Source organism: Panicum virgatum, chromosome 9N, assembly GCF_016808335.1.
Source record: "Panicum virgatum strain AP13 chromosome 9N, P.virgatum_v5, whole genome shotgun sequence".
Classification (NCBI taxonomy): Eukaryota; Viridiplantae; Streptophyta; class Magnoliopsida; order Poales; family Poaceae; genus Panicum; species Panicum virgatum.
Genome location: NC_053153.1, coordinates 58,566,923 through 58,594,193, shown reverse-complemented (window position 1 = coordinate 58,594,193; position 27,271 = coordinate 58,566,923). Strand labels below are relative to the sequence as shown.

General features: G+C 44.8%; 3 protein-coding genes across 6 annotated transcripts; 2 read left to right on the top strand and 1 right to left on the bottom strand.

Annotated features, from left to right (window-relative positions):
• The first annotated feature begins 54 nt into the window (after positions 1–54).
• LOC120691478 (diacylglycerol kinase 1-like) lies at positions 55–7,256 on the top strand. Of its 4 annotated transcripts, none has more exons than XM_039974548.1 (8): positions 55–181; positions 3,091–4,394; positions 5,062–5,428; positions 5,496–5,572; positions 6,150–6,269; positions 6,356–6,520; positions 6,602–6,739; positions 6,800–7,256. In XM_039974548.1, exons 2-8 carry the CDS (start codon positions 3,195–3,197, stop codon positions 6,947–6,949), a joined length of 2,217 nt encoding a protein of 738 aa, XP_039830482.1. In that variant the 5' UTR covers positions 55–181; positions 3,091–3,194; the 3' UTR covers positions 6,950–7,256. The 4 variants fall into 4 exon arrangements, with proteins under 4 accessions (XP_039830482.1, XP_039830481.1, XP_039830483.1 ...); XM_039974547.1 differs by lacking the exon at positions 55–181 and adding an exon at positions 744–997; XM_039974549.1 differs by lacking the exon at positions 55–181 and adding an exon at positions 744–1,032.
• A 10,761-nt stretch (positions 7,257–18,017) lies between these two features.
• Positions 18,018–21,036, top strand: LOC120690250. The gene is made up of 3 exons (XM_039972841.1): positions 18,018–18,247; positions 18,849–19,185; positions 19,278–21,036. Exons 2-3 carry the CDS (start codon positions 18,855–18,857, stop codon positions 20,387–20,389), a joined length of 1,443 nt encoding a protein of 480 aa, XP_039828775.1. The 5' UTR covers positions 18,018–18,247; positions 18,849–18,854; the 3' UTR covers positions 20,390–21,036.
• A 2,945-nt stretch (positions 21,037–23,981) lies between these two features.
• LOC120691748 (zinc finger protein ZAT4-like) lies at positions 23,982–25,983 on the bottom strand. Its single transcript, XM_039974929.1, has one exon. The coding sequence runs from the start codon at positions 25,452–25,454 to the stop codon at positions 24,252–24,254; it is 1,203 nt and encodes a 400-aa protein (XP_039830863.1). The 5' UTR covers positions 25,455–25,983; the 3' UTR covers positions 23,982–24,251.
• Positions 25,984–27,271: the final 1,288 nt, after the last annotated feature.

Sequence of the window (27,271 nt, the reverse complement as noted above, 5' to 3'; positions counted from 1 at the left end):
ACCACCAGCGGCGGCCGCCCACGGCCTCCACGCGGATCCCTTTCTCGTTTAAGTAGTGCTAGTACAACGGCAGCGGCAGGCTGCAGTATCACACCAGATCCTCCGACCCCATGGAACTGATGGAGCCATCGTTGCAGTTGACCCATCTCCAGTAATCAATTCTCCATCAGCCGGCCTGCAGGTAAATCGCTCTGCGCCGATCACCGGTCAGTAGCCAGGCATTTTCCTTCATCTCAATTCGAATGGAGTTACCGAGATATAATACTCAATAGTATTTGCTTTCATATCGCTGGTTTACTCCTACTACATGTTGCCATCATCAAATTCTTGTGCTACTAGTTCGGATTTTTCTATCCTTCTACTCATCCCCGTCCCACAAAGAGTATTTGTTTAAAAAAATTCAAATATATTACTAGCGGTGGTGAGAAATAATGTATTTATAATTAATTAAAGAAATTGTGATTAGCTGTTTATTTATTTTTGATAAATACAAATGCATTGAAAATAGAAAAATAATAACAGCTGCGTAATATTTTTTTGGGTACTTAATGCATCTTTAACTAGAAGAATCTTGTTACAATCTAAATTAATCCTGGGGTAAAATTTGAATACTAAACTAATACTCTTTATAATATGGAGAAAGTATCTTGTAGTTATGTGTAATTACCACGTGCTTGAGGGGCCTTGTTGTAAAATGAAAACGACGGTATCTTCTTCCTCCGGTGGGACCTTGACCCAAGATTCACCCCGTCGGCCATCGTGGGCACATCCACGCTGTCCCTGCCGCCCAAGCATCGGACCAACGGCTGGGATGCTGGCGAAATATATTCCGGCCCCACGTGGAAGCATCCGGAAGCACACCACTTTGCTTTTGCCAAGGGAAGCCGCAACGGTACGGAAGGAGAGGGAAGGGACGACGACGACGACCGGCGGAGGCGGAGGGGAGAGACGGAGGAGAGAGACACGTCGAGGAGAGCGGGCGGGAGAGCCGTGCTAGGTGATCCCCACACCATTTCCTCCTGATTTCGTTGTGTGAGTTGGGGATGATTCTGGCCTCACAGTTCGCTCACTTCTATTTCCACCAATTTCTGGGCTCGATTTAGCCGAACTCGGCCCTCCCTGTTTCCTCTACAATGTTTTTTTTATATGCGCTCAGCTCTGGTGTTAGGAGTTTAGGACGCGTCCACTAAAATGGCTTGGGATAACTGGCCTGTTAGCCTGTCGATTTTGACGCTCCATGGCAACTATGTATGTACTTTCAACAGTAGAAGGTATCTTAGCTTCTAATGGTTTTGATGGGCTGTTGCCAACTGCTCTGCTGGATCTTACAGATATGTGCAAATACTCAAGATTGTTTAGTAGTTACCATCAATCTGTGCTCATGAGTGTGGATGAAAATGACCATATACACACACTTTGGTGCGTATTATCTGCGTGCCAAGCATATGAATATGGTTATTTCAACTCGATTGTTAATTGTTATTATGGCTCATAGGTAGTACTGCAGTAGCCAATTCCATAGGTTGGTTATCAAGGTGAGTGTGAATTTAGCTGATCCTCGATGGAACACCAACTGCAATGTTTTGTATGCAATTTCGCGGTCTAGCTAGCTAAGCCAAGCCTGAGCATAGTTGTTTCATATAAAATTAGACCATTCCAGTTATCAGCCAATCTCAGGTGCAACTGAACCTTCTTTTTTTGAAAGTTCTGCAGTCGAGCCACCCATAGGAAATGCTACTAAAATCTTGCCCCCCCCCACCAAACTGGAAGGATTTTCTCATAGACGTCTCAAGTTTAATTAACAGAGCAGTGTTCAGTGAAATGTTAAAAGGAGATCCAGTTTTTGTGAATAAACCAGTTAGAACACACAAAAAATATCTGCATCTAGTTTAAATAGGAAACAGCTCTGCAACTACATTATGTTCAGTAATTTTTTTCTTACACCTGGCATCCATGATCCTGATTTAAAAAAAATCCAATTATGTATTTATTATGTGGTATTTTCCTTATCCCTTGAGATAGGAGCAAAGTTTAACATTTGGATTTTTTTCATCCGCCAAAACTTTTTTTAGACATTTTTACATGCCATTTTTTGTGCCATTTGAGCCTTAATAAGTAACATGGTTGTGTATATTCATGCAAAAATAGCAGCTCACAAGGCACCTTAAAAAGGAAATACAAGTATAGAATAGCATGCATACAACAAAATACAAAGACCAAACTAATATGCGAATTTCGATTGCTATCATTTCGTTCCTGACCAAAAGCCTAAGGTTGTTAGCCCAGTTGGTGCGAAGCAACCGGCGGCACTCCACAGGTGGGGGGTTCGAACCCCCACCGGGGCGGATTTACCCCGCCTGTGGGAAAAAAAACCCCCTCGCTGTGCTTTCGTTGAGCTTGGCTGTGCGACACGGCTCTTGGGCGACGGAACCCGGCCCATGTGGCTACGGCCCGGCCCAGTGGGCGACGGAACCCGGCCCATGAAGGTTACGGACCGGCCCAGGGCCAAGGTGCCGCTAGTCCAAGCCCGGAAGCCGGCTTTCGGGGGTTTTCTCGGCCGGGGTCAACTGGCCTCTTCTTAATTGAAAGCCGTGGGGGCGGTCTTTCCCCCGCCGGTCGAGTTTTTTTTGTTCCCGACCAAAAAGAGCGAAATTTGTGAATTTCGCAATAATTTCTGCAAAATTTTGAACCCTGTATAGGAACCCCCCATCAGATGTCTTCTGATGTATTTGGTTGTTACTTGTCTTTGTAATAGAATATTGCAACTCCTGTGTATTAAAAAAATTCTTAAATAACTTTACTAAACTTCTTGATTTGGTGCATCACTGATGGGTTCGCTTCATTTATTTATGAATTGTCATACATGTGTAGTTGGCATATCTCCTTTTGTGGTTGGTACTTATAGGTCCATGTGATACTTAATTCAATGAATATATGTTGTTAGGACATCTAAAGTTTGACCACTAAGGCACTAACTGATTCAGAGCCTTCTGTCCAGCATGACCCATTCACCCAGTTGATCGGATATTTGTATTGGTTGCATCTGTCATATATGTGCCCTTTATTGATTCATATGTCTTCCAATTGCAGCACATAGTACCAGAGGTTATTCAGCTTTTCCAGACATGTGATTGTCCCTACTCTTCTGATAATGACTGGTTTCAAGGTTAGAAGGATATAAGTTCTTATTGTGCATGTCCACGATTCAAGGTTATGTATTGTTTGGACCATCTATTCTGAGAATGGTCTGGTTGCAAGACCAATTCGAAATGGATAATCTCCACTGGTACAGTAGACCCCCAATTCTACCAGAGTTCTGGATACCAATTGCAGCTTCCTTCACTATTGGTTTAGTTGGTCTTTGGACATTTTGGTACTTCTTTTCACTGTGGCGGCGAAAGATCAGTTTAAGCTGGATGAAAATTATTGCCAAATCAAAGAGAAAGAATTTTGAAAGAAACTGCAAGATCCCTACTTCTGAACATGTTTGGAATACAGAATCTTTGGTTCGTGCAAAAGGGCTGAAGTGCTGTGTATGCTTGGAATTTATTTCACCTGTTCAGCCCCTTGGGCAAATGATGACTTCAGAAAATATGGTTCACCGTTGCAATGTTTGTGGTGTGGCTGCACACATGATATGCTCTCCAAATTCTCAGAAAGACTGCAAATGTGTCTCAATGTTTGGGTCCAAACATGTGATCCATCAATGGACTGTACTCTGGACAGATGTAGCTGATCAGTCTGACGAAGACCAGTATTGTTGTTACTGTGAGGAGCTATGCAGTGAATCTTTTCTCGGAGGTCCTCCCATATATTGTTGCATGTGGTGCCAACGATTGGTGCATGTTGATTGCCAGTCAGCCATGGCTGCTGAAACAGGTGACATTTGTGACCTTGGTCCATTCAAACGACTTATTCTTTCACCACTTTTTGTCCGTACCATTAGCAAACCTGGTGGCATCTTAAGCTCTATAACTCAGGGAGCAAATGAGTTGGCATCCACTGTGCGGGTACATCTTGGGAGCCGAAGTAGAAAGGTGAAGCATCACAAGGGAATGCCATCTGAGTCTGCCCATGATGACAGTAACGATAATTCATCTAGTGAAACCACATTGAACTCTAACCAGAAGGCTAAGGAATCAAAAGCAACTGGGGGCAATGCTCAAAGGAGTGCTGAAAATGAGCATTATAGCAGTGAGAGTGATGGTAGGGAACTTGTATCGGAGCCCATAAGACTCGGTAATGATGAGACTGGTGGAGTTAAATTTAAGTATGCATTATCTGAGTTGCCTGCTGATGCCAGGCCTCTCTTAGTTTTTATCAACAAGAGAAGTGGAGCTCAGCGTGGAGATTCACTCAAGCACAAGCTACATTTCCTTTTGAATCTGGTGCAGGTCATGATAAATCTCACACTACAATTTACTGAAAGTTTGGTTATTAATGATTTTATGATTAAAATTACAGTCAACTTGTCGTGCTACCTATACACACTATTTTGTAGAATACACCAAATGCATTGTGCTTTGGGTGTATGCGTAAACTCATCCATATGTTGTTAGGTAACTTCATTTTACAAAGCTACTGTGATGTAATTAACAGAATCAATCTTTTCTCATTTTCCTAGTACCATGCTCACTTAAAAAAAAAAGCTTATTTGTGCTAGTCCGTAGTAACTGCTTGGTCCGAGTGATTCAGGAGTCTAGATTTGTCCACTTCAGGTAATCCAATTAGCGCAGTATATTGTACCTGAAAAATCCAATTGGCACAATATATTGCACCTCAAGTGGGATACAACAGTGTAAAATTTGGAAACAGTGTGCCCTTTGGAAAACAGCACCTTGATTGCCTAAATCTGGTGCTGTAGCATCGTGTATAAAAAGCTTTTTGCGACACCTATGAATCGTGGGCACAGTTGAATCAGCAACTAGTTGTCAGTTGTGTGTGTTTTCAAATTGAAGGCTGTTGTGCTTTGTTTTCAGCTGTGGTTCAGCACCCACCTTAGAAAATGCTGCTCAATTTTTGTGATTTCTGTGATGCTAATGTGCCCTATTATTACTTTAGGTTTTTGAATTGAGTTCTTCACAAGGGCCAGAAACAGGATTAATTCTGTTCAGAAAGGTACCACATTTCAGAATACTTGTGTGTGGTGGTGATGGTACTGTTGGTTGGGTTCTTGATGCGATAGATAAGCAAAATTATGAATCACCTCCACCTGTTGCAATCCTTCCAGCTGGCACTGGCAATGATCTTTCAAGGGTTTTATCATGGGGAGGTGGCCTAGGTGCTGTTGAGAAGCAAGGTGGTCTCTGCACAGTTTTACATGACATAGAGCATGCAGCAGTCACTATCCTAGATAGATGGAAGGTGACAGTAGAAGATAAGAAATCGAAGAATGTACTTCTAGTGAAGTACATGAACAACTATCTTGGTAGGTACATAAAAACTTTGTTATCAGTGTCTCTTATCCAAGAAACCTTATTTTACCATGGTGACAGGTATTGGTTGTGACGCAAAGGTTGCTCTCGACATTCATAATCTCCGTGAAGAAAATCCTGAGAAGTTTTACAGTCAGGTAGTATCAATACCTGTCATAAAAAATCTACAAATGTTCACCTCTTAAATTTCATAACTCCTTTGTATATTTATAATTTATATCCATAAAGTTCTCTGTTTCAATTTTTACAAAATATTGGCGCACTGTGACTGGAAGATTATATCTTTTATGTGCCTTATTGCGCAAACTATGTGTTAATCAGAATATCTGCAGCCTGCATTGAGAAATAGGCAAACAAGAAAATAATTATACAAGTTACCTGTTAACTAGGTAGAACCAAACAGCTTTTCAATCTCAAGTGAGCTGAACACTCTGGACCTAGTAATGCTCTCCAAATCACCATTCTTGTTGAAGATCGAACTTTTCTCCTGTAGACTAGGGATATTTTAAAAAATATATTATTGTTATCTCCATGTATGTTCTCCGAGCTACAGATTGTAATTGAGTGTATTAGGCGGTCGTGATCGAAACAAGTCAAGCAACTGAGCTGTACATCGTTATACTTTTGCAGCGTTTTGGTGTCTTTATCATTGTGATGCTGATTAATCTGATTTTGATAATGGCTCTTTTTTGTTTTTTTTTTCTTTGGTCTCAGTTCTTAAATAAGGTGCTATATGCGAGGGAAGGCGCCAAGAGTATCATCGATAAGACATTTGTGGACTTACCATGGCAAGTTCGGTTAGAAGTTGATGGCACTGAGATTGATATACCTGAGGTTGTGTAAGATAATTTTTGTGATTGTTACACACAGAGCCAACTATCTTTACTAAACACTCACATGGTAGGCTATGAATTCTTCAGGACTCAGAAGGAGTGCTTGTCGCAAATATCCCAAGCTACATGGGAGGGGTTGACCTGTGGCAAAATGAGGGTGAGGATCCTGAAAACTTTGACCCGCAGTCAATCCATGACAAGATGCTCGAAGTGGTTAGTATTTCCGGAACTTGGCATCTTGGAACACTTCAGGTGAGTGATCACAGTTCAGTAATCTTTCGACAATGATGTAAATGCTAGAGGGATAAATAATTGAATTAAGCCGCAACTCAGGTTGGACTTTCTCGGGCACGGAGGATTGCGCAAGGCCAGTCGATCAAGATGCAGATGTTTGCTCCTTTCCCTGTTCAAGTGGATGGCGAACCCTGGGTTCAGCAGCCCTGCACGCTTAAAATATCCCATCACGGACAGGTTTAGCCTATTGCAATGCGAGTCACATGTCTAATGAATAACAGAGTGATATATATTCAGGCATTCATGTTGAGGAGGACGATCGAAGAGCCTCTAGGCCACGCTGCCGCGATCATCACCGACGTGCTTGAGCATGCCGAATCCAGCCACGTAATCACTGCTTCCCAGAAGAGAGCCCTCCTCCAAGAAGTGGCTCTAAGGCTGGCATGAATCGCAACTCATCCGAATGTGCGCTGTGCTCCGGTCCCTCTCTCGCAGCAGCAGCTAAGGATCCTGTTCTACCCGGGGAGAAGGCGAGAAGCGAGTTTTGGTTGGGTTTCCCCTGTGGAAAACACCAAGTAATGGTGTGTGCATGTTTTTGTGTGCAGTGTATAGCATGGAGCTGCCTGCTGCCGCATGCTCCATGCCACATTTGGAATCCCGGCTGGCCATTTTGTGTTTGTTTGGCTGTACGCCTGTACCTATTCGGACTTTTGCCCGTAGCCGCTGTTCAATTCGCCTGGTGCCTCACTTGTAAATTAAAGGGAAAATTCGATTCATGCCACCACAACTCCGTGAAATTGGGTGTCATGTTGAAAATCATGCCACTCAATGGCATGATTTTCAACATGAGATCCAATTTCAAGAAATTGGAATGGCATGGATCCAACTGACCCTAAATTAAATGTGTTTTCTTGGTTGTAATAAAGTTCCACACATGCCAAAGTATCATCTTAGTCAGAATATGCTCTCGTGGCTCGCCCTCAAAAAGGAACCGAGGACTGATTGACCTAGCAAACTGATTGAACCTCTAGCAAAGGTTGGAGGATGAACTCCTCGCAAAAAAAGTTGGAGGATGAATTCCTCTCAAAAAAAAAGTTGGAGGATGAAAATTAATGGATTTAATTAGGTTATAATTGGTCTCTTTAAGCACAATTAAATCAAATACATTGAGTTATGAATGAATAATGATCACCACCTCCTAGTGAACGTAGTATGCAAGTTTGTTGTCAAAGGGCAGGGGCGGAGCCAGGATTTGATCATGGGGGGGGGGGGGGGCAACAGTCTTACCGCATGTCATCGTTGAGGTAAATTTCACCTTCGCCAATGGTGCTACGGGAGCATTAGGGGGGGGGGGCAGGCCCCTGCCCGCCCCCCTGTCAAAGGGTATCACTTTGAAAACACCATCCTCCCCTGGGAGTCGCTAATTCACGAGCGCGCGCTCAGACAGTATTCAGCGAGTGATTTCTAACCATCACAGTGCTCTCCCAAACTTTCAATTTTAGAAAATTTATTCCCATAATTTTCTAATTTTGGAATATCATAATTTATATACATAATTTAAACACATACTTCTTGTTGATGACTTCTTACAGAATAATTTTGTAGCACAACTTCGACCATACACACCATATACCTAGAACTTCTAGGAACAAATTTCAAATGACATATTAGTAGAAGATTATAATAAAATATACGTATGATTTGCATGCATAACTTTTCACAACATGTTCTCACTTGATAATTTTGTATCACAAGTTTCATGTCATATGGTTACTTAAAAAAAACTTTCATGTCATATGTAACTTATACACATAACTTTTGTCATAACTCCGATGGGAAATGTTGTTAGCTAATTTATACACGTACGAGTAATTTACAAACATAATTTACAGACATAAACAATATACACGTAAGCAATAACTGTATAAAAAATAATTGAATGAAGAAAAAGAATTGGAAAAGGAAAATAGGTCCCGTGTAGGGTTGAAAACGGTCGGGAACGGTCGGGAAAGTACCCTAACTGTTACTGTTCCTGTATTTTTTTTCGGGCACGGGAAAAGCGGACGGGAAAATGAAATCGATATTACGGTATGTCGGGAACGGAACATATTGATTACGATCGGGAATCGGTAACTCAAATCGGTAACAATACATGTAACCACTCAAAACATTTAGCTCGACACAATAGTTACAACCATACATCATTCACATGCAAACAATATACTGAATAGATGATTTGATAAACAAATATCATTGCGGCTGCAGCATTCAAGTCTCCAACAGGCAACAGGCTATCTCCATCACCCATTCACCCACAGTCACATGCATGCAACATAGTCATAGTGTCTCTGTCCACTCCACGGCATCACCCAGACACCCACACGGCCACAGGCCACACGACAGAAGAGAGAAGACTCAGTTGAAATTTCAAAGGTGCAAATAAAAAAAGGTACATGCCACATTGGGCAACAGTAGGCTAGTAGCCAAAGCCAACAGATCACAACTTCAAGAAATGATTAGGTAGTAGTCAACTTCTTCTCCATCAGGCCATCACAGTAGGCTAGTAGTCATAGAAACCCCCATCATTAGGTAGTGGCCCATCAACTTCTTCTCCATCACTGTCTGCGACATCATCATCCTAGAACAAATAGATTCAATCAAAGGATATTCTTGGCATATACAGCAACTTCAAGAAATGATTACAGTAACGAAAAAAATGATGAAAGCATATTACAGTGAGCAAAAAATGATAACAGCAAGCAATGGTCACAAAAAAAATGATGACAAAAAATGTACCTCACGCTTCAGCTTTTCTGCAAGGACCTCTATAACTTCAAGGTCACCAACAATTGAACCAACTCTCTTACCTGAAAATCAGCAAGATACATGAACTAGCCAAGATATGGTAAAATATAGTACAAAAATTGAATCTGAACAACACTAAAAAATGTACAAAATCACAGCTCACCTCTTCTTCTTGCAGCAACCCAATCCTTCATGCATATCAAAGCTTGAACCATTTCAGGATCTAAGCGGCTGCGGAATGGATCAACAACACGTCCACCAGCACTAAAGGCATATTCAGAGGCAACGGTAGAGACTTGCACAGCTAGAAGATCACGAGCTATTTTTGCTAGAATAGGATACTCATCAATTTGATTCTTCCACCATGCCAAAATATCAAAATGACCACTAAGCCTCAAAGGTGGATCTGCCATATATTTGTCCAACTCATTCATATCGTCCCCTTCAAGTCCACTACTCATACAAGTAGTTCTCTAGTTTGTCATCTCCATTGTCAACTAACAGATCTGCTGTATCAAGATCCCTAGGTTCATTTGCTCTACTCTTATGCCTTGAAGATGATGGTTCAGCATTAACATAAGACTGGTAAAGTTTCTTGATTAAATCAACAATTGCATCAACATGGACTTGACATGTATTGCCATGGAATTTCCTCATGTAGAACTCTATAAGCCTTTTCTTGTACCTAGGGTCTAGAAAGCAAGCAACAACAAGTGTGGTTGATGACTTCTTCCAATACTTTTCAAACTTCCTACTCATATTAGTAGCCATTCCACTAATGATTTCATCTTCACTATGACTCCAATCATCTAGCAAAATCTTAATCTCACAAAAACCTCTATAGAACAGATTTGCAGTTGGATATAATGTTCCAGAAAAAAGCTCAGTGAGATCATAGAATTTCTTTAAGCATTGGAAGAGTTTGAAAGCCATGGCCCATTCACTAGGAGAAGGTGTAATTTTCTCATACCTACGGCGATCTGATGATTTGAGCCTCATGAATGCAGCCTTATAGTACAGAGCATCTCGGAGCATCAAATAGGTTGAGTTCCACTTTGTTGCAACATCAAGAGAAAGCCCCTTTGAAGTATCCAATCCACACTCATTTGCACGCCTCATGAGCTCATCCCATTGCAGAGGAGATCCCTTTACAGCAAGTACCAGTTGTCTGATATTCTCAATTGTGGGTGCAATTACACTTAAACCATCCCTTGCAACTAAATTTAGAATATGACAAGCACACCTCACATGGAAGAATGCCCCTTCACATACCAATGCAGAACTAGTATTGGAAAGCAAATCAGCAATGATATCTTTGACTGCCACTTCATTGGCAGCAGCATTATCCAATGTGAGAGAAAAAACTTTCTTGTCAACATACCATTTAACCATTAGTTCAGTGAATGTCTCCGATAATTTTATACCAGTATGGCGGCCCTCTACATGAACAAAGTTGACAATCCTTTTCTGAATACACCAATTCTCATCTACCCAATGTAAAGTGACACACATGTATGACTTATTCTGATTTGAAGTCCACATGTCCATTGTAGCACTAAAACGACAGTTGACAGTAGTGAAATATGCATTCAACTTTTCCTTTTCATGCACATACATGTTCAATATCTCTTTCCTAATGGTAACACGAGACTTGATTGGGAAACTAGGACGCAGCGATTTAATGAACTCCACAAAATACTCATGCTCAGATATATTGAATGGATACTCATGCATGACTATTGCTAAGTAAAACTTCCTCAAACTAGCTTCTTCATCATACCTGTAAGGCGTTACAGTAGTGATGTTCTTTCCATCATCCTTTTCCGCCTTGAGCTACTGCTAACCCTTCACAATGCTATGTGCAACTCTCAAATGTGTCCAAAAACCATTTGTCCCATAATTGCTCTCACATCTGCCCTTGTGTTTGCATTTAGGAAAGTCGCAATGTGCCCACATTTGCTGATATACCTTGCCATTATCCTCAATTACCACAATTTTCTTGCTGAAGTACTGCCATACATCAGAAGTACACTTTTTCTACCTCTTCGCAGGCAGCCCATCTCCATCAATGTGACCCGCATCATCCTCAACATTGATGGCATTGTCAGTATTAGTTCCTTGTTGTGCTTGCACTTGTGCTCCACCAGCAGCACCACCACTTCCATCACCAGCAGCACCACCACTTTCACTTCCACCACCAGCACCACTACTTCTACTTCCATTAGCAGCCCCACCGCCACATCCCCTTGGCAAAGAAATCCCATCAGTACCACCTCCACTTTGCAAAGAAGGCATAGAAGCTGCATCAGTCGCTGCTGGGCTTGGACTAGATGCCGGAGTTGGAGTTGCACTTTGCAGATGCTACAGAAAAACAGAAACCAAGATCTTTACTAGAGTTTCCAGTTCCTGCCCTTGACCTCTTAGATCCTGCCAATATAGCTAAAAATCAAAATGTGTACACCAATGGATCTCTGATCTATCTACCAAAATGACTACACCTCAACTGAACTACAACTATTGATATACATACATAGTCACATACACAACTATCTACTAATCTGCAAAAAATAAAATGCTTCAATCACTAATCAGTAGTTGAGTACCTGGTGGTGGAAATGCAGTAGCATCTAGTGTGCTGCTATTCACGTTCACCGGCGCTTGAGATGAAGGCTCCAGTAAAAGCCGGCGCTTTGAGGCCGAAGAAACAAAAGCATTTGCTGAACCTCGGGATGGCAGCTGCATGTCGTCGTCTCGTGACTCGTCACTCACCAGTCACCGTGGACCGTGCGTGCGCCAAGACGTGCTCTAGCTTTGGCCATTTGGCGGCTCGGCGGAGGGGCCTGGCTGCCTGGGCGTGGCCGTGGACCACACAGAGATTAGGGACGGCCGACGACGGGACGATGGACGAGGCAACCGGGGGACGCGCCTGATGGTGGCGGAGTGCGGACGCGCCTGGGGACGCGCTCGCGCCTGACGGGCTAACGGTGGCGGACGGCGTCATGGCGGGAGGTCAGAGGGTGGTGCCGCTGTGGCCTGCGAGCGGGTGGAAGAGGCGTCAGGCGAGCATTGCGGCGGTCGCTCGGCTCCGGCGCACCGCCACTGCGGCAGCAAGGGGCGACCTCTGGGGTGCGGCGGCGGCTAGGTCGGGGTCGCAAGGGCAGGGTCGGGTCGGATGGAATGGGGATGGAAGTGCAGGCACCGATAGCGATAGGCAGTTAGGGTTTGGGGGGGTTGCGGGTTGCCTTGGGCCGGTTATGGGCCTTTTGTCCTTTGACTCCTGCGGGCTGCGGAGGGTATTCTGGGCTGTGGGGTGAATTGCTAATTGTGCTACACAAATCCGGGAATTTCCCGCGGCAATATCCCGGATGAAAACGGGAACCGCGAATACGGTCGGGAAAACACCCCAAACGAATTCGTTCCCGTTCCCGCCCGTTTTTCTGTTTTTTCCCCGTTTTTCTATTTTTCCAGCGGGAACGGTTCACGATCGGTTTAGGCGGGAAACGGTGCCGGTCGGGACGGGAATTTTCCGTCCCATTTTCTACCCTAGTCCCGCGGAGTACGTCTTGGGCGAGCACACATGGGTGGGTGCTCAGCAAGGTTTTTTTTCCGACCGGTCCGATCAAACCGCCGCCCTCCGGTAGCGGTTTACCGGACCGGTTTGACCAGAAACCGGTTGAAACCGGTGGAATTCAAAAACAAATTCAAAAGCCCCCGTTCAACCGGTTCCGACCGGTTTGACCAGTTTACCGGTCCGGTCTAACCGGTAACCGGTGTTTTAACCAAAAATTCTGACGGTTTAAAAGTGGTTCCCCAGTGCGAAATAAAAGGAAATTTTGGCATGAGGTATGCACATATTAATGTAAAAGACCACACCAAAGCAACAATTTATAATTATGCATACAAATACAATAGTAATAAGCGTGCATACAAATACCGAGTCATAAGCGTGCATACACTTATACACATCAACAAAAGTTCAACGTAGAAATGGGAAGACCCCCATTTGGGACGCGGTTTAGTAGTCGGCGGTGGACATCACAGCGATACCTCGCACTCTAAGCAGCTCAGCCTAGTAGTGTTGCTAAGTTTGGCCCGTCCACGTCGATGTTGTCTCCCATTCCGGAACTAACATAGTATAAAAATGGGGGTCTTCCCATTCGTACACCCATCTCGTTGGTGGCTGCATGCTAATGTCAGGTATGGGGTAGTGAAAAGACTGTGAGGAATCGCTGTAGGAGGAAGAAGAGTACCGTGGAGTGTCGTAGTCCATCGGTCCAACCGTTCTCCTCTGTGATTGTGGTGCTCCATGGTCGGTGTCCTGAGTAGCATGTGTGAACTGAGTCTCCCTTGCAATCAACCATATATCATAATTAGTAGTCATAGTCAGAAACATGTGTGCATATGTAGGTGCAATGTATACCTGTGAAACGAACACCACGAGCACCACCACTACCACCAACACCAGCACCACCACCACCACCACCACCAGCAACAGCATCAGCATCAGCACCGTCACTATCATCACCATCACCGGCCGAGCTGCTATCCTTGGACTCCTGATACGGTGGACTACGCTCACCTTCGCCATCATCAGTCTCGGTGTCGCTGCTCACTGGTTTTGCTGTTGCTTTGCCTTTTCGACGCTTCAGGTCACCCTTCGTAGGCCCCTTCTGGAACTTCCTCTTCCCTAGGTGAGTGTCACCCACATTTTTACGTGCCCAATCGCTGATGGAATCATCCCCTGTAGCCTCATGTAGATCTGAGAGGTTTATTTGATCTCTAACAATATGGGATGGGAGAGGGATGTTGTTGGCGGTCGATTTCAATAATTTTTACCGCCAACATTCCTTCAGATTTCATTCATTTGGAACTATATTACTATGATTTCTACTAACATTAACAAGTTCCATAAGTTTTGATGTTTATTTGAAGTCAGGAGCAGCTGGTGCAAAGTTGGGCCAAAATGGGGCAAACCCTAGGCTGACCGGCCTACCCCTGTCATGTCTGGCCTTGAAACTTTGTGGAGAGTTCCCTGAGCCTGAGGTGGAGCCACTATAAGATGGGTTTTGTACAGTTCATGAGTTAAGACCGAAAGGCCTATACCATGTTAAGTGGAGATCAAAACCCGAGACAACTCGAAGAATCAAAGCCCAATTCAACCTAGGAAGCAACACGGGCCTGGAGGGCAACAAGTCGGTGCAACGCGAGCCTGAGCCAAGTCAGACCCAGGCCGGCCGGCCTCTAACTGCCACTATTGGAGCTATGCAACCACTACCGACCTTCAGAAACAATCCAGAGCGTCCCTGCAAAGGCGGTGGCCACGCGGCCACATCCCCAGGCCGGCCGGCCTAGGGGAGGCCGGCCGGCCCCACTTGGTGGCCTCTGAAGCTCTACCTTGGTATGAAAGACAAGCGTAACCGTCTTACCGGCGTGCAACTGATGCTCAGCCCAGTACTAACCTCAGAGTAGTATAAATAGAGCACCTTACCCCTCTTGTAACACACACCATTCCATAGAGAAGAGAGTCTCTTGTACACTTGTGTTGAGTAGGAAGAGAGTGAGGTGAGTGCTCTGGTGAAAGCCGAGCAGAAAGGAGCGGACTCGAGTTCTCTCGGTCTTACTCCACTTTGTATCCACCTCGAAGGAATTTAATTGAGTAAGTTCCTTGTCTTAACTTCAGTTTCTCGCTTGCTTTACTTTCTGTCTTAGTTACTAGTTAAGTACTTACTTTGATCTGCGGGATCCTGAGTCTGCGTAAGTAGCAAGTTCTACTTATCTGAGGTTGCTTTCTATCTAAGTACACGGTAGGAGCAAGTAGCTCGAGGGCTGTGGGCGTGGTGCTCAGGCATGGTAGTTACCTTAGGTTGTATTCCACCCCACGGAACCGTTGTGGTAGTTGGTAGGTGGTGATAGCCCTATCCGTCCTTTGTAGTCCACCACGTTCGGGTGTTTTCATAGCAATAGTGCAGGTTGCCGTTGGACTCCCCTCTCGTCCCCTTCTGAAGTCCTTCCTTTTCCAGCCGCCGAAGCAGATCAAGTAAGTAGTAGCTAGTTAGCTAGTCAGAGTAGTAAGTTATATGGAGTTAGGCCCCCTTCCCGTATCTTCTTCTCGCTAGTTGTGTCTGGCTGACGATCTTTAAGTTTGGTCGAAGCTTTACCGTTCCATGGATTTGATATCCCAGGTGTACTCCCTGGTGAAAGCTACAATCGGTCTCTGTGCGCTTGCGGAGTAATTCGTTAGGCTAAGGAGTGCCAACAGACGTCGCCCTCATCATCATCCTCGTCCAGAATTGGAGCCCGGTTAGATCTACCATATTCCATCCATTCCCGCACCGGATTATTCTCATTATAGAAAGAAAGATGGGCCAGCTGGTCAATGAAATCACCTTCTTCACGCATCGGTGGGCCGGAGACCTCCTCAAGTCGGAGACGAAGGTTGTAGTTGACATAGACAAGCTTGTTAAGTTTCTTATGCGACAACTGATTGCGAACCTTTGTATGCAGCAAGGCAAAAGTACTCCAGTTTAGCTCGCATCCACTGGACGAACAATATTGTGAAACAAGCCGCATGGCAAGGTACTACAGCTTTGGAGTGCTTGATCCGAACATCATCCACCAGGACGCTGCATGTGCAACCGAGTATGTAAGCAATATATTCAAATAGAGCACAAAACAATGTCATACGGAATAGTTTCTTACATGGGGATGTCCTGTGGTCCATCGCCATTTTCATTGCCATTTCACCTCCAAACTCGCCAACCTTCTGCCGAAACAGGTCAAGCTCCTGCAATGCCTGCACGACGCTCTGGAGATCCGTCATGCGCTGAAATGTATCCTTGAGTCCACGAAACATTTCTTGAGTTGGATCCATCGTATATGCATACCTCGGATTTAGAACAGCAGCTGCAAAATATAAATCACTTCAAATAAGCATAAGGTCAATAGAGCTTAAAAATAGATGACTCCTATAGTCTTACCTGGACCCACATACGTGCCTATGAAAACGTCACCAACCTCTCGTCCACCACCTCAACATACTCCTTCAGTGTGGAAACATTTGTTCCAAAGAAAGACCGCAGCTCCCGTTTCATAGTCTGGTAGGCCATCATGACTTCGCACATGTTGGGCCTCTTGTCCTGATCAACGAAGTGAAGGAACTTGTATATTGGTTGAACCATGTCGACGATATATTTCAATCCATCTCACCACTCCATACTTGAAAACCTGGCATGAGTAAATCTACCATCTTCGGTATCCGCCCATTTGCTGTGTTGGAACTCAGTAGATGCCATCCACTGCATGAACGATCATGTTTCCGATAGATGCTCTCTAGAAATATGTAGTTGGTTCCAAATCGAGTGGCATTCCTGCAATGGACCACCTCCACCCCGCGCCCAGCCAAAAGTTGTTTCAATCTAGTCGCACCACCTCATCCTTTCTGCGTACGACAATAGTTGCATCGCCATCCGGGATAAAATTTTTCATAATGTTCCCATACAACATCTCTATCTCTGTCTATCATTGTCTATCTGCATAAATGGATAATAAAAACATATCAATCACATAAATAAAATCCTAAATCCTACATCTAAATCTTACCTAAAACCTAAAACATATCACTCATACACCTAACTCTTACCTAAATCCTAAAACAAATCATCTAATATTCTAAATCATACACCTAACAAATCATTCTAATAAAAAAATCAGAGTTCATACCTTTGCTTTCGGTCGGACCGGCTTACCGGCTCCTACGCCCGGCTAGCCGCTCGACCCGGCCTGCTGGCCGGCCCTGCACGCCGGTTGCGCAGTGCGGAGCACTAGATCCGCGACCGGGTCGGCTTACTGGACCTACCGGCCGGCTAGTCGCGCGCACCCGGCGGCTTGCCGGCTGCGGGCGCCGGTCGCCAATTGGGGGCGGTGGACAGGGCGCGGGGTGGGGAGGGTAGGGTTCTGGGGTCGCGCGACCCCCCAGCTCTCGGTTGTGGAAGCTATGAAGGTCGCCATATGCGGTGGGCTTTAATGGGCCGGCCCATTTTTTTTCTTTTTTTTGATTTAAATTCAAATCCCCGCAAACTATACTAAATGAATGAATTTTTGAGAAAATTTGACACCATTAGATTCGTCGCACCTTGAAGTATTTTTAAGTATTTTTTAATTTTTTTTTTCATTTTTTGAATTTTGAATTTGGGCCGGTTGGGTACCGGCCGAAACCGTAACCGGCCCGGACCGGTTTGACCGATAACCGATCAAACCGGACCGGTTCCCAACGGTTTTTTTAACCATGGTGCTCAGTCCGCCGGTGCGGGTCTGCATGCTCGCCCTCGAAGCGAGGGAACGCAGAATCAGCTTCGCGTCCTCCCACTCCCTTTTTCGCGTCCCTGTTTCGCTTTTTTTTTCTTTTTTGAGCATGCGTCCCTATTTCGCGACGCGTAACACGTGGTGGGCTGGTGGCCACGGCACCGCCGCCTCGTAGGGGTGGTAATGGGCCATGACCCTAGTGGCCTCTTTACAACCCAACAAGATTCTTAAATTATTTAGTTTAAAATTATATAAAATTAGAATTCGATTTTTTTTAGAACCGACTCTTACATTTTTTTAGTTCAAAATTTGGGACCATTTACCACCCCTACCGCCTCGTGCCAGTGGAGGCCATCGCACTTCCTCTTCCGGATTTAGTGCTTCTAGAACTGACCTGCTGCTGCAGTTGCGTCCCGCGCTGCGATTAGGCAAAGCAGCCAGGGGCGTTCAGGTAACTTCGCTCGACCGCGGCACGAGTTGGCACTGGCGCCATTAAACAAAAGCGCACCACGCCCACCGCGATTCGCCCCCAAGTTTGCGATTCCCCGCCCCGCTCCGGCTAAGATTCCGTCCGCATCGAGCCCCCGTTCCCCGAATCGGCCGCGGATCCGAGCTGCCCGCGCCGCCGGCTTATTATCGGTACCCATTTCCCCTCCCCGCGCTCCTTTAATCGCATTCTAGGGTTAAGGTTTGCGTTAACGCGATGCGATTGCGGAATCGGCGTGATTTGGAGATGAATGTTGCGAGTCAGAGGCCGCGGTTAGTGATCTTGCCTTTGTCGATGTAGGAGTAGTTTTAATCAGTCCGTGGCCCTTCTTTGTCAGCCGGCTATTAAAAAATTCTAGTGTCCTCACAAAAGAAAGGAAAAAAGTCCTAGTGGGAAAATATAGAAAAATGTTGCATTGAAACTTCTACGCTGCCTAAGAAAATGTCATATATATGGGCTTCCATGTATGATGCGATTTTGAGTTTTGACAATTAAGGACCGGAAGCGCAGCTTGGAATAAACTTCCATGCATGTAAAATCAATTGCTGTATCGTTTAATATTTTTACTATTATCTCGTAAGAGAGGGACATTAATTTGTCTATATGGTGCGTGAAATTAGAGTTGCAGGAACCTCTGTTGGCGTTCCTTCTGTATGTACCTATAAAATAATTGTATGTCATTGGCATTGCCATAGTTGAATATTTCTTGGATGTACATTCAAATATTCAATATTCTGTTTTGTCTTTTGGCAGGATAATATGTTGTTCACACACGAGAAGAATGCCGACCAATTTGATCTTCTTTCTTATGGTAACATGAGGGGACTAGACAGTAGTGGAAATTCTGAGGAATCCAATTTTCGAAATGGCTGTAAGGACAGTTCTTCAGTTTCTCCTGAGAACTTCAGCTTCCCTTGGCTCCCTGTAGAGAATTGCCAATCTGCCACACTAAATCATGACAAGCGGCCTCATTCTGATGTCAAGCCATGCCAAGTTGCTTGCAAACGTCCAAAGCAAACAGACCACGATGCCTGGTTATATTCCTTTGAGGAACACCCTTTCACCAGGGAGGCTGAAATATCTGCTTCAGGTTTTGTACTCCACTAGCTTTCTGTGTTCAGTGCTCTAACAAATAATTGATATGAAAGATATCTAGCTGTAACTATTATTTTTTTATTTTAGCTTTGCCTGATGAATTAGTCAAGACCAGACAACCGGATCACATTCCTGCAAGTAATGGTGCCACAACCTGCAGTGTTAGCTCAGGCATCCCTTGTCCTAACCGCGAGCAATCAGTTGGAGTGGAAAACTTACACTTGCCTGATTGGGTGACTTCTTTCCCCGGTTATTTTGAAGATTGTGGACCAGTTGCTGGATATAACCTGGTTGGTGACATTGATTCACCTGTTCATGAGCACCTCCCTAGAAAGGCTGTGCCAATTGGACCTGAGCACCAGGCTGACATTCCAGAATGGAGACCCCAAGTCTCTGTGAGTGTACCTGGTGGTTCTGGTTTTTGTGCTGATCTGGGTTGTAGTTCTGCTTCTACTTCAGAACCTGTTTCCCGAGGTTATGACTGTGAGAGTGACAAGTGGGTCAGGGACTGTGTCATTCCAATATCATCCAGCTCATCTCCTGTAGATTGGGTTGGAGACAACAAAATAGATTGTGACTGCAGCGATGAAGGTTCTGTTAGGTGTGCCAGACAGCATGTTATTGAAGCAAGGGGATCTCTCAAAATGAGTTTGGGACAGGACAAGTTTCGTGAGTTAGGTCTGTGTGAAATGGGAGAGGATATCGCTCAGGGATGGACTGAGGATGAGGAGAAGCTATTCGAAAGAGTTGTTTTCTCAAATCCTGTCTCCTTGGGAAAAAACTTTTGGGATCACCTCCCACATGCATTTCCTAGTAAAACTAGTAAGGATCTTGTTAGCTACTACTTTAATGTCTTCATGCTCCGGAAGAGGGCTCAGCAGAACAGGTCAGACCAGTTGCGAGTGGACAGTGATGATGATGAACTGCATGGCGACTCTCCAGTACCTGGGCAGGAGGAAGAGGATTCTGCAGTGAAGTCCCCTAAACGTGAATATTTCGTCAACAATTCTCTGCCCATAGAGGGTAACCATAAAGAATATGAAGGAGAACATATTGCTGGACCTTCTTTCCATGGGGAGGAAATTGAAAATGCAGGTGAGTGCAGACATCTACCAAACCAGATGCCTCTCTATTCAACTGCAGTGAATATAGCACATATCTACAACCAAGATGAGCTGCAAGCATCATTTGACGGCTGACACAATGGAGCTCATGCTCTGATGCTCCTAGAGCTCAGTGTGCCGACTTTTCGCCGAATCATGCTACAAGAAACCTTGGGAACCAAGGTGCATCTGTGTAGATGTACAGAGAGGATATTCCAGTAATCTGGTGTACTGTTTTCTCGAACAGAGAGATTACATTAAAGTATTTCTTGTCAAGCAAGTTATGAAAAAAGAACTGTGAACAGCAATCTAGTAATAATGCATAGCCAGAACCTCTGCAGAAGCTTGAATATGACATCTACTTCAGACTGTTGCTCTGCTCGACTGGAATTCTGCTCTGAGATGCTGTGATGTGCCGTGGCTCATGTAGCTGAAACATCCGACCACTTATCCATTAAGTGAACATGGATTATGGAAGCCTCATGGAGATGTACATTCTTCAGCATGTCAAGCCTTTTTGCTGCATTTTGTGAAGTGCATGTGGAGGCAAACTGAGCTTCCACAGGGTTTTTTGTTTCTCCCCCTCATTCGTTGAATTAATACAATTGTATGTACAATCTATCGTGTTGTGTTCATGTAAAAAGTCATTATTCGAGGGATGCCCAATGTATTCATTTCCAGATATTGTAACTGCACATTATTCGGATAATCTGACGCTTTGTCAAGCGGCTTTCCTTTTTTGCTTTGCTCCTGGCTGTCGGTGGTCGCTTGTGGTTATAGGCCAGCAACAAGCTAAAAATATTCATATGGCTTCTACTGGATTAGATTGAACATAATATAGATATTCTAAAAAAACAAAGAAGCACAAGATTTATAGAAATGACCGCAACTGAGGGTGCTCAGACAGCGAAAACAGCTCATCTTTTCTTTAATGTCAACATGTTACAGGCTAAGCAAGACATTCAACATCTCTTCATGGAGGCTGATTTTGTACTGGATTGAGAATTTAAACTTTTGCTATTTTTAGTTTTCTTTCGTGTTGTATGTATAGTTTTTTCTTCTAGGAAAATGGATTCTAGTCTTTGTACATTTTGCTCCTTTTGTTTTAATATAGAGCTCGTTTGGCAAGGCTGCACCTCTAAAAATGGCTCTAGCTCCGGATGATGGAGCGGCTCTTTTAGTGGAGCCGAATCTATTTTGGAAAATATTTGGCAAAACAACTTCATCTTTATGAATGGATTGAAGAGGAGGAGCTGGTTGGAGCCGTGTTTCGTGGCTCCACCGTTATACTGGAAGGCGTTTTGGACTTCACCAATGGTTTCATGCATGGAGCCGCTCCAAAACCACCCATTTAACAGGGTTTCGGCTGGAGCCGGTTTGAAGCTATTTTTTAAGACCTGCCAAAGGGACTCATAATGGGAGTCCACTACTGTTTCTGCTAAAAAAGGCGAAATGTATTAGATAGTGACACCGTTGCCCGCTGATTGAACGATTGCCTTCTCTCTTTCGAAGGGTGAGCCCACAGATGAGCTGCCGTTTTTTTTCAGGTGTTACTGGCCATGCCAATGCGTCTTGCAGTGTCACCACTCACCACACACTATGACAGCATGATGCAGAAGCTTCCTCTTACAGAGATGTTGAAATTACCCATCTCATTCTCTCTTCTTCTCAATGACAACCGCATCCTGTTTCATTCTTTTTTATTTTTCGTGATAGCATGCCGACTGAAATAAGGTCAGATTTGCCAGTGAGATGAGGCTATGATGGTGCGCACAAGATAGATGCAAGAAAAAGATTGGAGCCTTTTTCTGAAGAGTGTAACCCAAGCATAGCTGTTGTGAACATGATCTTGCTCGCTAACCTTTATGTTAATTTCTTTGGGAAAGCTTGCTCACTAACTAATCAACCATCCAAATAATTACAATCAAGAAACATCTAGAGTAGTAGGGAACTAAGGATACTCTTTAATCCCTTTTCTCCAAGCCAATGATACACTAACAAGTTGGCCAAAATAACATAGAAAATCAAGTTTGTCGGTCAACAGTTCTGGCTTCTGGTTGCTAATTTACTTGGTCAAACCTTCAGGAGTCTCTCTCTCTCTCTCTCTTGGCCAGTAACAAGCTTGAGCTACACATAGGCAGTACAAGTGTCAAGGAGTGAAGGGAGCAGATTTCTGAACACACATCTGCTGTAGATCTGGATCTCTACAAAAATAGACTGGCCACGCTGCTGTCCTGGCTCAACAGCCTCAATTGCTTCAGCTGGAGGTTGAGGGCATGTGTTCTTTTGGTGAGCACAGGTCTACTGCAACCAGAAATAGGAAGTTCTCTGCGCACCTCACAAATCTCATAAATATCTTCCTCACTCTCTTTTTTTTTCGTTTTCTTTTTCTAGAGACATCTACTATTCTGTGAAAGCTGCTCATTTCTTCCAGTATTGTTTTAAGGACGTGTCTGCCCATTCCAAGGAAGTCGTGTTATATTATCATGCTAGCTTTGGAAGCTTTGAACATAAACAGCAATATTGGCAATGGAATAGCGTACCTCTTCTTAAATACTCCTAAGCAGGAATACTAATGGACACCAGTAATGTTTTCTAAAGCTGATTTGCTCCAGTTTACCATATGGAACCAGAAGGCGGCTTCGCTGGACCAATCAATGATTTTTTTTAAAAAAAATAGAATAAAGTTCTAACAACATCTAATATCAAGACAGAAGCAGAAAACATTATCACATATGCCAACGTAGTACTTAGATGGGAGAGTGTAATCGGAATCAGACTAATATATATATGTTAGTCCGATTCCGATTACACTATATATATATGTGCAAGCGAAAGGGTGCCTAGCCGGATTGGTTAGGTGGCCTCAGTAGCACTCCTCAGATCCTGGGTTCGACTCCTGGTGGGAGCGAATTTCGGGCTGAGGTTAAAAAAATCACCTCGCCTGCCTACACGCCAAAACACATGAAAATAGGTCCCGGCTCACCCCGGCCCGCTCTCACACGGGTTACGGTATGGATTACGGCGCCCCTGTGTAAGGGTGGGGCAGGGGTTCGGGGGTTTTCTCAGCCTGCGTGAGATGTCCTTCTTCTTACATTAATGCTCGGGGGGCGGCTTGCCCCTCGCGGGTCGAGTTTTTTTAATATATATATGTGCACTGCACCCATCATCTGGAATCAATCTCTACCAAAGATCTTGTTGCTTGTCGGTTCACTGCAGTTACCAACCAATCATTTCAACCCCATGGCTGTTATTGCAGCTCCTGACTGAACTTTTCCATCTGTCTGTTCAGAAAAGTTTCTTGCTTGCTTCTCTCCCCTATTATTTTCTTTTCTTTTATTTTAGTTTTACCCATTGCTTCTGTTAGGGTGGGTCACAATTCATTCCTTGTGTCAGTTGTGTGTCGCATAAAGAGCAAGGGAGAAATGATAGATGGAAAGGGAGCCGCCGATAGACCTGCTTGTTGCTTCAATCTTTGCCTAATGTAACCAACCACCAGTATCAAGAGAATGCAGTCCTTGTGCCAGTAAGCTGCCACTGCTTCTTGTTATGAATTGTAACCGGTAAAAAGGCTAGCAGATTCCATGTACTCTTAAATCAGATATACAGAGGCAACAAAACAAAATAATGAGCAGATTCTTGTGAAAGCTGAAGATATTATTGACTGAACTCAAAGTGAGAAAGGTAATGCCGAGCCAAATTGAAAGCCTTTCATTGTATCAGTTCAGTTTCTCCAATTTCAGAAGATGAAGTTCTTATTGTTTGTTATTACTCTCTGCATATGAAGAAGACCAAAAAGACCTAGTAAAAAGAATAGCTTGAAAAAGCTTGCTGAATCGAGCAAAACTATCAAGTTGCATTGTTTATTCCCCCCAAGCTCACTTCTAAGTTCTAACTTGAAACTCCAAAGAATCAATTGAATCCGAGTCTGTACATACCCAATTCAACCAGCCATGCTTCAATCCTCAGCTCCTGGAGCTGGCAGGTTGAGATCAAGAAACCCATCGGCGATCATAGGCTGCTCGGGTTCATCGATACCAGCGTCTCCGTCAGCATGCGCGCGCTCGTAGAGCTCGCCAGCGATCAAGTGCGACCGCTTGTGCCCGCCGAGCGCTTGCCCTGACCCAAACACCTTGAAGCAGATGGGGCACTCGAACTTGATCGCCTTCTGCGGCTTCGCCTTCAGGGCCACCACCGCAGTGTTGTGCGCAACGTCTGCGGCGTAGTCGGCGTCCGGTGACGCCGTGTTGAAGGACGCGTTGGTCTCGATGCTCAGCTCGGCCTGATCAGGCGCGACCTTGGCGATGCTGCAGTTGCTGTTGATGCGCTTGTGGCTGGCGCGGTGGCCGCCGAGCGCCTGGTAGGACTGGAAGGCCCTGCCGCAGCCGGGGCACTCGTACCGAGCCCGCTTCTCGTCGCCGGCGAGGCTGCGATTGGGCTTCCTCTTGTTGTTGGTCTTGGTGCTGATCTCGACGTCGGCGTACTGGAAGAGAGCAGAGGCGTCGTCGGAGTCGGTGTCGTGGTGGTAATCCCGCCTCCTCCTGCCTTTCTCCGGCGAGTACTCGGCGCCTGCAACCGTGGAGTCCCGGCGGTGCAGGATGTCGCGCGACAGCATGATGAGGCAGAGCGCGACGTCCTCCGGTTCCTTGTCAAACGCAGGTGGCGGCGCGGGGGCCGGAACGCGCATGGAGCGCCGCCTCCGCCTCGGCGCCGGCATCAGGCCGACAGCCGGCTCGGTCGGGATCAGCATGGCGTCCTCCTGCTCCCGCTCCGCTTCCGCCTCCATGCCAGCTCCGGGAGCATGGCGGCGCTCGCGGCCCACCTCCGGAGCGCATGGCGGGAGCAGCTCACCGCGGTCGCCATGGCCGCACTCGTCCTGGCGACCGCCGCCATCGAGGCCCGAGAGCCGTCGCGTCTTCTTGGGGTTCTCCCTCAGCCCATAACCCCCGGCGGCCGGAACCATCAGGCAATCCGAGCCCCGCCGTTGTTGCTGCTGCTCCTCACCATTGTCATCAGCATCGTCCTCCACGGCGGTCTCCACCTCGGCCAGGGAATGCGAGCGCATGTGGCCGCCGAGCGATCGGCCGCAGGGGAAGCCCTTCCGGCACACCTTGCAGCTGTGCCGAGTGGCGCTGCTACTGAGCACAGCCGCATCGCCCATGGTGGTGGTTGATGGATCGATGGAACGGGATCACCGAGATATGAAACTAAATTAAGCAGCTTGATCGCGTCGGATCAAGATCGATCAACCAAGAAAGCTACAATAACTAGGCAAGTGGAAGTGAGTGGAAGGAGAAGAGAAGAGGTCAAGTGAACAAGATGATGAAGAAGCTCGAGGACGGATCCATGCATTGCCCGCGGATGATCGAGCTTGCGAGGGGAAGCTGCTAGGTGAGGAGCAGCTAAAGTAGCAGTAGATGGGAGGAGGGGAGGAAGTCAGGAAGCAGCAGAGGGAGGAGGAGGAGGAGGTCATGCTTCGTTGCGCGGTTGGTTGGGCAGGAGAAATCTCTGCTGAGCATGCAACCAAGCAAGCAAAATTAGCAAACTGACAGGAGAGAGAAAACGAATCACAAGCAGCCCACATTCACAGCTGTGTAGCTGGCAATGCAAGCCATGGATGGGAACAACGGGAGTGCCGCCGTGTCTGGTACTGCCAGGGCCGGGTTTCTTTTGCCGAGCCTTCGAAACAAGCAAGGAGATAAGGGAGATGCTAACCGTCGGGCAGTTTTTATAAAAAAAAGTTAAACTTGAGTTTACGAAACTTTTTAATGTATGAGATCTTTTTTTGATCATCTTAATGTATGAGATTAGCACCACAAGAGATAGATAGCTGAGATGAAATGGGTGAAAGTAAACCAATCGGTGCGTGCCATATGTCACAATTTGGTGCGTGCCATATGTCAAACTTGAAACTGTACCTTTTCTTTTAGATCATGAGTATGTTTTCAAAACCACCATGTTATGTAGAATAAACTTAATAATTGAGATGTAATATGTGTTTAGTTTTCTTATTTAGCTTGTTTATGAAAAAGTCTACATTTGAATTCTACTATTTCAACCTTTTTGGATGTACCACTTCAATATTTTGAATGAACAATTAATGTTTTAATAAACTTTTAAACTAGTTTATTTAAAATGTTGAGTAAATTAGTATTCGATTGTTGGTCAAGTTTTAAAAATACTAAAACAATATAAATGTATAAAATTGTAAACAATAAACATGATTAGTTATATATATGTTGAAAATATTTTTGGTTAGGATTGTGATCTTAACTGTTAAGGAAATTATAATAGATTATTAAGAAAACGTTGAAACCACCTAAACTTGACTAGGAAATCTAATGATGAATGGACTATGATCAGCAAATCCATTAATTTATTTCCAAACAGATGTTAGTTCATAGCCCCACAGTGCCTATAAATATTAAGGATGTGGTTAGCAGTCAAATCATGTTTTTAAAACTCTATCTACCTCAGGTCGGATCGCTAAGGGTACTGGAGGGGCATGAAAGGCCAAGTGCTCGCCCAGGACAGTGCCGTTGGCGACCCGAGGGACATCGCTATCTTGTTGCTCCTACACTGACACGTACGACTACTTCCTCTATGGCTGGGGCATCCATGGCTGCTATTGCTAACGCCGATATAACGATCTATCAATCTTTTTCGTATTAGATTGATCTGTCATGAACTAGGTTATGTAAAGATCTATGTTTATGTGATGTTAATATGATTAGGCAAAAGTAACAATATAGATTGGAATGGAAAAATAAAAACAAATAAAAAGAGGGAAAATAGCTTGGTATGTATTTGGGTCCATTATGGATGGGCTGCAATAGCTACGCCACGGGGCTTATATGGGCCGAGTGATGTATAAGCAATCATCAATAATTCAATATACTGCTAGCATTTGTGGTGTTTGATACAACAGTTAGAAGTCCAGATTTTGTTTTAGAGTTCCATATCGAGCAAATCATTATG

What these genes read in the sequence shown, in the direction of transcription:
- LOC120691478 (XM_039974548.1), top strand. Translation starts at nt 3,195, where the DNA reads ATGTCCACGATTCAAGGTTATGTATTGTTTGGACCATCTATTCTGAGA. An exon ending in TCCTTTTGAATCTGGTGCAG is followed by an intron (nt 4,395 to 5,061) that starts GTCATGATAAAT and finishes TTATTACTTTAG; the next exon opens with GTTTTTGAATTGAGTTCTTC. An exon ending in CTGAGAAGTTTTACAGTCAG is followed by an intron (nt 5,573 to 6,149) that starts GTAGTATCAATA and finishes CTTTGGTCTCAG; the next exon opens with TTCTTAAATAAGGTGCTATA.
- LOC120690250 (XM_039972841.1), top strand. Translation starts at nt 18,855, where the DNA reads ATGTTGTTCACACACGAGAAGAATGCCGACCAATTTGATCTTCTTTCT. An exon ending in GGCTGAAATATCTGCTTCAG is followed by an intron (nt 19,186 to 19,277) that starts GTTTTGTACTCC and finishes TTTTTATTTTAG; the next exon opens with CTTTGCCTGATGAATTAGTC.
- LOC120691748 (XM_039974929.1), bottom strand. Translation starts at nt 25,454, where the DNA reads ATGGGCGATGCGGCTGTGCTCAGTAGCAGCGCCACTCGGCACAGCTGC.